Raw genomic sequence first — 10,669 nt, 5'->3', positions numbered from 1 at the left:
GGTCTATACTGGCATCTAGTGGTTATTAGAAGTAACTACAAAAACACGCTATGAATTCAAAATGAATGAGTAGACTTCACACAGAATTAGAACTATAGTTTTACTTATAATGTTCTTGCTTTCTTCAGTCAACATGATATATGGGAAGAATATTACAAATCAAATGTAAATGTAAACTGAATGTGCCCTTTATATCTATGTCTGTTTTGATCATTGAACCATTTTTGCCAGTATGGTGCATTATCTCACTGTTATTTACTATCAAGTTGTATTAATGGTGTGCCAAGGTTTGACAACACCTGAAAGGTTGAATGCTGTGATATTCCTCAACCCTCCTCTTCCTCCTGCCAGATGGATGCAGGATAATCCTGTTGATTTTAGACTCCAGAGCAGGACAGTAAGGCGAGTCTCCGAGCCACAAGTATGAGTCATTTATAAAAAACAAAAAACATTTTTTACATGTGCTGTACCATCAAAATCTATTTTTCCTCTCTTGTATACACGCCCTATAGCACTTCAGCTTGGCGATCAATTTGTTGTCTGGAGTGGGAGCGGGGACATTATGGGAAACATAAAACCATCCAGGAGGGAGGTTGGGAGGGGGTTCAGGAAGTGATGGAAAGATGAGAAAGGAAGAATTAATGAACAGGATGTATCACTTCTAGAATTTATTAAACATGTGAATTTATAATTGTAGCTTACAATACAGAACAAATGAAATCCAACAGTAAAATTGTGAAAATAATAACATTGAATACTGGAATTGACATAATACTCACTGTAGTGTTATATGTTGGATTTAATACATTAAAGTACAGCTACCCTAAAGTTTTTTTTGTCCACGCTTTCATTTGAAAAGCCAAAAAAATTTCCAAAAGTGGGACAATTTTGGAATTGTAAACTGGGTAAAAAAAAAAAAAGGGCTAAAAAATTCAAACAAAATTGCTTTTTCTTTGACTTTTTCCACCAATGATGACAAAGAGGGGAAGTGTGATGATAACCACAGAACCAAACTTGAGACATTTCGTCAGAGAGTTTGGCGCAGCAAATGATGAGAAATGATAGTGAAATTGGCACAAAATGTGCTGACATAAAGGAGAAATCATTTCGTTGACACATTTTGAAGTTTGTGTATTAGTGGAATACAAATCATTTCCAAATCCAGTGATTTCAACAAGAAATGCCTAAAGTAAATAAGAGTAAAGAAGTGCTGCCGGCCTCACCAATAGGCTGTCCAAAGACACACACAACGCAACCACGCACAAACACACAATCACTAATGTCCACTGTGCAGTCTCTCTCAAAGATAGTATTAATAATCATAATAATAATGCAGGCAGACTTGGTTCCATGTCAAATCCCAACCATGTTCAAAGTTTCTCCTGCCACCAAGTGAAGCTGCTCCAGTTGCTGTAAACGTTCCCAGTCTGGTGCCTTCTTATGTCAACTCTTCCTCGCCGCCGCCATAATAGTAATTGTTGCTGCCGGCGGGCTGCACGTATTCCTCCGTTTTGTCCCAGTCCGAGACCCAGCCTCCTCCCGCGCCCCCGTTGGGGTCTGCTGCCTGGTTTGTGGCGCCGTAGCCCCCGCCGCCGCTGGTGCGGTACAGCTCCTCCGTCTCATTGGCCAGCTCATCCTCATCCAAGATGCCGCATTTCTCGTCGCTCAGCTGCTCCGGCTCAGCCCACGCTTGTTTCTCCCCGGATGCAAAGAGGCCTGAAAGCATGAAGTTTAATGAAGTTTTGATTGCAGTATCTCTTCTAAAGCAGTGATTCTCAAACTGCGGTCCATCTAGTGGTAAGCTAAAGAATCTCTTGATTAAAGTACAGTGTTTCATTTCCCTATATTCAAACATAGTGTTACTGTTCAAATTGTGTGTAATATTCCAGTGGCTAAAATATTAAATACACTTGTTAAATAAACCATCACCCTTGTTTTTGAGGAATACTTAGGCCTCCTACGCTACTGTATTTGAATGTTGGTCATTAGGTGGTACTTAGAGAGCCAAGTTTTTTCTGAGGTGGTACTCGGTGGAAAAAGTTTGAGAAAACCGCCATTCAACAGGGACAACAGCTTGTACAGCAGCATCATTGTACTACACTTGGCGTCGGTAACCCGAGAGCCATCCATCCATTTACTACCGCTTGTCCCTTTCGGGGTCGCGGGGGGTGCTGGAGCCTATCTCAGCTGCATTCGGGTGGAAGGTGGGGTACACCTTGCAAGTCGTCACCTCATCGCAGGGCCAACACAGATAGAGAGACAACATTAACACTCACATTCACACACTAGAGTCAATGTAATGTTGCCAATTAACCTATCCCCAGGTGCATGTTTTTGGAGGTGGGAGGAAGCCGGAGTACCCGGAGGGAACCCACGCAGTCACGGGGAGAACATGCAAACTCCACACAGAAAGATCCCGAGCCCGGGATTGAACCCAGGACTACTTAGGACCTTCGTATTGTGAGGCACATGCATATTGGACAAAAAATACAAAATATTAATCTGTACAGAGCCGCAAAAAATGAAAAAGCCTTATATAAGTCTTGCAACACATGATGTAAGTGTCTATTAGGTATATTAGTTTACTATCAAAATGACTATGTGTCGCAGGCTGAAGAAAATCTTTGTTGACAGAAATAGTGAAATTTTATATTTATTCTACGCATTTTCACAACATTAGAAAACATCCATAAATCATAGGCTACTCGGAAGGTTAGATAACTCCTGGAAAATACTGGCTTTTAATGGCCAAAGGTACTGTATAGATGTGTGTGTCCAAATTAAAGGAAATGGCAGACTGTCTTCTTCTAATGGATTTATTACAATATTTGTAAAGCTAGGAAATGTTTGCTGTGGTCTGGAACAACATGACACACAACCATCAGAAATGAAGCCAATATTACATACAGATGTGTCATGCGTTATCAATTTTCAATCCTTTTTTAAAAATGCTTCAGGGAGCCACTGGGGCGGCACTAAAGAGCAGCATGCGGCTAGAGAAACGCGGGTTGCTGATCCTCGTACTGCACACACACATCCATCCACACAGCCATTCGTGCTCAATTGGTGCACACTCCATGTGCTAATTGTCAACATGCTGCAGTATGTGTGCCCCAGTGGCCTAATGGATAAGGCACTGGCCTCCTAAGCCAGGGATTGTGGGTTCAAGTCCCATCTGGGGTGTTGAGTTTTTGGGTGGTTGGACAGATGAACCAAAAATATCTAGTTGTTACACCCACTCAAGGCTGGCGGTCACTGATGCGGCCGGCCTTTAAAGTCTCAACTTTCTTAGTGAGTGTGAATGTTGTCTGTCTATCAGTGTTGGCCCTGTGATGAGGTGGCGACTTGTCCAGGGTGTACCCCCCTTCCGCCCGATAGCAGGTGAGATTGGCTCCAGCACGCCCTGCGACCCCAAAAGGGGACAAGCAGTAGAAAATGGATGGATGGAACTTTCTTAGTGACTCTCTTCGATCTTTCAGTGTTGACTATATTGCTTGTACCACATGCAATTGCACATCCTTTCACTTTCATTATTATCCAATCATGCAACATTATATATATTCCAAAGATTTTTCCATTTTCCAACACGTGTTCCTCACAGAGGTCTGTTGGGCTGGAGTCTATCCCAGCTGCACTCTGGCGGAAGGCAGCGTACACCCTGGAACAAGTTGTTTTTGTTAGAATAATTATGAATACTTCTTTATCTGCCAGCCACCTTGATTTATGATTTCAAAGCAAGTCATTCATTAATTAGTATATAAAGAAAAGGCAAATGTAAAGGCTTTTGTAAATTATTGTACATTTATTAATTATTTACATATTTTTTACTGTTACCCGCGGCCCTCTGAGGACAGCTCATTGAGGGCCTTTGAGGACAGCCCTCAATGAAAAAACGAGTTTGACACCCATGTTGGGGCTCAGATAGTAGAGCTGCTGATCAGACACTTGAGGGTTCCATTTTCGAACCCAGCTTTCGTCATCCAAGTCACTGCCAATGTGTCCTAGGGCAGTGGTTCTCAAATGGGGGTACGCGTACCAATGGGGTAACTTGAAGGTATGCCAAGGGGTAGGTGAGAATTTTTTTAAATATTCCAAAAAATAGCAACAATTCCAAAATCCTTTATAGATATATTTATTGAATAATAATTCAACAAAATATGAATGTAAGTTCATAAACTGTGAAAAGAAATGCAACAATGCAATATTCAGTGTTGACAGCTGGATTTTTTGTGGACATGTTCCATAAGTATTGATGTTAAAGATTTCTTTTTTTGTGAAGAAATGTTTGGAATTAAGTTCATGAATCCAGATGGATCTCTATTACAATCCCCAAAGAGGGCACTTTAAGTCGATGATTACTTCTATGTGTCGAAATCTTTATTTATAATTGAATCACTTGTTTATTTTTCAACAAGTTTTTAGTTATTTTTCTATAATTTTTTTCAAATAATTCAAGAAAGACCACTATGCAAAGGAGCAATATTTTGCACTGCTATACAATTTAATAAATCAGAAACTGATGACATAGTGCTGTATTTTACTTTTTTATCTCTTTTTTTCAATCAAAAATGCTTTGCTCTGATTAGGGGGTACTTGAATTTAAAAAATGTTCACAGGGGGTACATCACTGAAAAAAGGTTGAGAATCACTATCCTAGGGCAGCAAGATCCTTCACTCACCTTGCTTTTATATTTGGGATTTTTAATTGATGACCATTTGAGTTTTAAGGACCACATTCAATATGTTTTAAAAAAAACTGAAACTTTTTCTGGGATTGTATTATAGAAACAAGTCTTGCTTTTCTTGTACTGTGAAACAGAAATTGTTGGAAACAACCTTTTTACCTGTTATTTACTATGGAGATGTGTTGTACATGAATGCTACTGCTGGTTGTCTCCACAAGCTGGATAGTGTGTACCACGGGGCACTGAGATTCATCACCATTGCGCTCCCCTTACTCACCATTGTGTCTTATACTCAATGGTTAACTGGACATCTTTATGTGCTCGATGCATCAATCATTGGTATGTTTTCATCTACAAAACCATTCTTTGTGTCACTCCATCTTATCTATCTTGTCTTTTAACAAAAAAAATAAGGAAGTCACAATCTGCGTTCAATGAATGTTCTTCAATTTGTCATCCCCAAAGTAAGAACTGAACTGGGCAAGAAAGCATTTAGGTTTTCAGCACCGAAGGCTTGGAATACCATAAGATCGAATATTCAACTTCAAACCCTTGTTACATCGAATGAGTTTAAAACTTCTGTGAAAGGATTGCAGTCTACCTTGTCTGTATGCACATGTGTGATGTGAGCAAGTTTTAATGTTGTAAATGTGATGTTTTATGTGTTGTTTACTGTTTTTATTGTAACCTTACTGCTGCCCTCTTGGCCAGGTCTCCCTTGGAAAATAAATCTTTGATATCAATGGGATTATTACCTGGTTAAATAAAGGCTAAATAAATAAAATAAATTGCTCGCTGTGCCAACTGCACAGGTGTAAATGTAAATAATGGGTTTGTCATTGTCTAGCACTTTGAGTCAATTGAGAAAAAGTGCTATTAAACAATAATTCGCTTCACCACATTGCATGTTCTTTGACTTTTTTAAGCATATTCTACATTTTTTCAGTCTAAAAAGCATTTTCAAACATAGAAATGGCTAAATCTACTAAAACAATCAATACTACAGTAGTATTGGCCACTAGGGAAGACCAAATGAATCGGAGCGTGCTGTTCAGTATCGTGGCCACTGATTGGCTCAGCATTACTATGTTGGATTAAACGACTGTAATGATGACTCAAGGATGTTATTTCATGTCTTGAGCAATGATTCCCAAACTGTGGTAGGTGTACCACCCGTCAGAGTCGTGTATACAGAGAGTATGGCCAACTTGGTTTCAGGCCATCTCCTCAATGATTGGTCAAAAGGCACTCATGTGACTACAGGGTGCGATAACTGCTACTAATTTTTAGCTACGAAAGCAGCTCAAAACCATGTAAGAATTGCAGAAGTGTTTAGGTTAGAATAGAACACACTCACACCCCAGATGGGACTTGAACCCACAATCCCTGGCTTAGGAGGCCAGTGCCTTATCCATTAGGCCACTGGGGCACACAGGTGTGAGACATTTCCAATGTTTGTAAATGTTGTACTCACTATTGTGGGACAGTGAACTCACCATAGAAAATGACACCTCCATAATGTACGAGCGCAGCGATGAGAAAAACGCCTTGCCACTCTTCACGTGTCTACAAGGAAAGACAGGGTATCAAACCATTAAAGGAGGAATTTGTGGAATACAGTAGAACGTCTAATTTAAAATACATATATAGTGGCACATTTTGGGGGTGAAAATATGCCTCTAACGTGGCCGCCATGTGAGCATCAAAAGCAGGATTGTCTAAAGCAGGGGTCCCCATACTACGGCCTGCGGGCCAGATTCGGCCCGCCAGCGTTCGAGATCTGTTCTGCAGGAAGTCCCAAGTTAAATTTTTATTTATAATTTTTTTTTTTCATTTTTTGTTATTATTTTTTGTTTTAAATCTGTCCTTTCTAATCCATTTTCTACCGCTTGTTGCTTGTTACTCTGAGTCTCCAAGCCTTTCCAGTAAGTGCAAAATCAATTTGGGCAAGCACTATACCGTCAAGATGTTCACCCTTAACAACTACAGTAAGTAAGATTGCAGTGTACATAGTTATATTTAATGACCTTTTTAGAGTAATTCTACCTCTCCCGAGTTTGTGCGCCGCAGTTTTTTTTAATTGGTTCGCAGCACAAAATTGATTAATGACATTGCCCTTTTTTTAAATCAACACAAATGAACAATGTAAAAAGAAATGCAGAAATAAAAACAATGATTTGTCTTTATGGGTTTTGTTGGAGCCACTATAGATTGAACCTTCACAGTATCATGTTAGGCCCGCTCGACATCCATTGCTTTCGGTCCCCTAGAGGGGGGGGTTTGCCCACATCTGAGGTCCTCTCCAAGGTTTCCCATAGTCAGCATTGTCACTGGCGTCCCACTAGATGTGAATTCTCCCTGCTCACTGGGTGTGAGTTTTTCTTGCCCTTTTGTGGGTTCTTCCGAGGATGTTGTAGTCGTAATGGTTTGTACAGTCCTTTGAGACATTTGTGATTTAGGGCTATATAAATAAACATTGATTGATTGATTGATTGATTGATTTAAGTATATGTATTGGAAAAAAACAATACTGTTGTTTAACGAAGAAAACCAGATATGATGTATTTTTTATCTAAACACTAAATAAACTTTATTTTTAATCATATACATATACATGTATATATATATAAATATATATATGTTTTTTTTTTTAAATTAAGGATCCCCATTAGCTGGTTGCCACAACAACCCACTAGTCTTCCTGGGGTCCACAAACTCAATACAATTGCAAGTAAAAGCATATAATTATAACTACACAATACAGAAAAAAAAAGCATCAATAAGAAAACAAGCAAACAATTTACAGTCACAGAATAATAATTACCATATAAATATAACTACACATTACAAAACCAAACAAAAATCATCAACAAGCAAACTAATTTACAGACTCAGATAAAATATTACTTTCCTTTTAAAAACCTGTTTACTTTCAATGACGGTGAGCATTCGAGGCAGGTTGTTCCAGAGCGATAAAGATCAATAAATAAAAGATTTCCTGGAACGAGGGAGTACAAAATGCTCCTCACTAGACGGCCTGGTCTTATGATTATGTATAGTGCTACTGTAAGCCATTGGGCCATTAGAAAAGCAGGAGTTTTACTACCGGTTACTGATTTGAACAATATTAGAGTATTAGCTGACAACCTGTTCTCTACTGTTAGCCAGGAAAGAGAAGCATGCATTTGGTTAACATTGGTTCTTAGTGAACTACCCAGAACCAGCCTTGCTGCCCTGTTCTGGACAATTTGGAGCTTACTGATTGATTGATTGATCGATTGGTCGATCGATTGGTCGATTGATTGATTGATTGATTGATTGATTGATTGATTGATTGATTGATTGATTGATTGATTGATTGATACTTTTATTAGTAGATTGCACAGTACAGTACATATTTCGTACAATTGACCACTAAATGGTAACACCCGAATACGTTTTTCAACTTGTTTAAGTCAGGTTCCATGTTAATCAAATCATGGTGGACACATACTGTACATACTATTGTATTATATGCTTTAAATGGTAAATGGTAAATGGGTTGTTCTTGTATAGCGCTTTTTTTTACCCCTTTTTAAGGAGCCCAAAGCGCTTTGACAGTATTTCCACATTCACCCATTCACACACACATTCACACACTGACGGTGGGAGCTGCCATGCAAGGCGCTCACTAGGACCCATCAGGAGCAAGGGTGAAGTGTCTTGCCCAAGGACACAACGAACATGACTAGGATGGTAGAAGGTGGGGATTGAACCATTAACCCTCAGATTGCTGGCACAGCCACTCTACCAACTTCGCCACATAGTAGCATTATATATTATTATGATTCATTTGTGTGCTGAAAAAAATAAATTTTATCCGATTCCTAATTTTTATTTATTCCAATTAAAAATGTATTTATAATCTTATTAAATCTTTGTATCTATTTCTTTTTTCCAATATTAATGTTTAAAAAGAGACAATCTCTGGCTTACTCCTTCATAAAGTTTGTCAGCTGCCAAGAGCTATGGTAACCTGTCCTCTGTTGTAATTTAGAGTATCAATTCTGAATCGAATTGTCATCCAATAATCGGAATTGAACCATGAGTTGTAGGATTCGTATCCCTACTAATCATATAGTATTGCTTGGATTTACATGACGTCTCAATAAATATGTGTGGTGGTCAAGCCAGTATTTGTTTTCAATGAGTACTAGGCGCTACTGTACTTAGCCTTTTTCGGAAAAAAATGCCCTATACTTGCATTGTTTTCGGCTGTAGGAAATGTTCAAATCGTGAAAAGGATAAAAGTTTTTTCAGAGTTCCTCGAGAATAAATGTAGAATTGGCGGAAGAGTACAAGATTTTACAAAGATGACGAGAAAAGTGGAACGCACTCCAGTCGAAGGGAGCAGTGTTGTAGAACGCACGAGTTTGCAGTGATCGCTACGTTAAAGCTTTGTTTGATATACTTTAGTCGTTTTGTATTTCAATTGAAGTATTATCTTGATATTATTTGTATTTAAATTTCTAACAAAACAAAAAAATCGGGGTCAATATGATAGCTTGTCAGAAAAGGTCCCTCTACCTCTCCCCTCCTTAGTTTGTTAAATGAATATTCAGTCATGTTGTCAGATGTCGGGTGCTAGTCGTCGCAGTTTTGAACATGTACTGGCAAGACGCAAAGGTAAATCATTTATGCAACTTCCTCGAGCAAAAACAATGCATATTTATTTGGGAGAGTCTTGATACCAATTTCCTTGACCCAGCCACACACGAAAAAGTTGTAGACCTCCATGCTTTTCCAAGTTTTCATCTGTTTTGTCATGTAGAATGAGATCCGGAGCACCACATTGTTCCATATAACTGGGAACTCCACCAACAGATATTCCTTGATATCGCTTAAAAAATATTTTTTGATAAAGTACATGGATCGATTCTGTTTTCCATAGTTTGATTTTTTTGGTCGTGTCTTCTTTTTGCATGAATCTAGACCACTTGCGTACTCAGATAGTTTGCAACAACATCCATCTTGGCTTGGTTGACCATTTCTGTTTTACACTTCCAGAAAGAAGTCATGTGATGGAATACAAACAATTACTTACATACATAGCCCTGCGATGAGGTGGCAACTTGTCCAGGGTGTAACCCGCATTCCGCCTGATTGTAGCTGAGATAGGCACCAGCGTCCCCCACGACCCCAAAGGGAATAAGCGGTAGGAAATGGATGGATGGATGGACTATATACATATTGTATTAATGTTGTTTTTTTTTGCATGAGCAAAGATACTCAAGAAATACAAGGATATATACTGTACATGTATGTCACGGCATGGACTTGAACCCATTTTTCCTTGGCAGCTGGACCTTCCTTGCCGAGTTTTACCCCTTGGAGATCTTGCGTGTTTTGTCTTCCTCGATCCTCGTCCCTCGCCTGGACACGGACCTTGTCACTTTTCTCCTGCCCCTGGATCATCTGTCTGCCCCATGGACTGCCTTGTTCTTTTGCTCTCGTCAACACTCGGTAACACACACTTCAGCTAACCTCACACGTAGCCTCACACATACACACTGCTGCTTTTGTCACACTCCATTTCCTTAGTTTAGGTATTGTTAGTATTGTTTAGTATTATTATATATACCTATATATTGAATATATATATATATATATATATATATATATATATATATATATATATATATATATAATAAACATCTATACATTACGTCCCCCTGTGTCTTTGCCGTCATCTCCCTTTTGTAACCACAACAATATATTTACTTAACATGTATATTAAAAAGCTTTACTAAACAAAACATTTATCCATTTTAATGTGGATCTCCTTTTGTGTTAATAATGTACTGTTTATAGATGAAATTGCAAAAAAATCAATATTTAACATATATGACAAATCTCACCTTATGTTTTGTCATAGCACCAACTATAAGCGGGCAAACCATGCCCGACAGTGTGCCCACCCCATTGGATATGCCCATGAGGATGCT

General features: G+C 38.8%; 1 protein-coding gene and 2 non-coding genes across 3 annotated transcripts in view; 1 reads left to right on the top strand and 2 right to left on the bottom strand.

Moving 5' to 3' along the window:
- Nucleotides 1–653: 653 nt before the first annotated feature.
- The window catches only part of LOC133558092 (vesicular glutamate transporter 1-like), a 32,339-nt gene continuing 22,323 nt past the window's right edge, over nt 654–10,669 (bottom strand). Inside the window, exons 11-13 of the mRNA XM_061909200.1 lie at nt 10,583–10,669; nt 6,182–6,251; nt 654–1,716 (exon numbers count right to left, since the gene is read on the bottom strand). The exon at nt 10,583–10,669 is cut by the window's right edge and continues 41 nt beyond it. Of these exons, the coding sequence (XP_061765184.1) occupies nt 1,439–1,716; nt 6,182–6,251; nt 10,583–10,669 (435 nt within the window). The 3' untranslated portion in view covers nt 654–1,438. The remainder of the gene's footprint in view (nt 1,717–6,181; nt 6,252–10,582) is intronic.
- Nucleotides 3,111–3,183, top strand: trnar-ccu (transfer RNA arginine (anticodon CCU)). The gene has a single exon. It is a non-coding gene; the product is annotated as a tRNA-Arg (tRNA).
- Nucleotides 6,042–6,114, bottom strand: trnar-ccu (transfer RNA arginine (anticodon CCU)). The gene has a single exon. It is a non-coding gene; the product is annotated as a tRNA-Arg (tRNA).

The sequence above is a fragment of the Nerophis ophidion genome, linkage group LG08 (genome assembly GCF_033978795.1).
Source record: "Nerophis ophidion isolate RoL-2023_Sa linkage group LG08, RoL_Noph_v1.0, whole genome shotgun sequence".
Classification (NCBI taxonomy): domain Eukaryota; kingdom Metazoa; phylum Chordata; class Actinopteri; order Syngnathiformes; family Syngnathidae; genus Nerophis; species Nerophis ophidion.
Note: the sequence above shows the minus strand (reverse complement) of the source record. Positions and strands in the feature narration are given on the sequence as shown.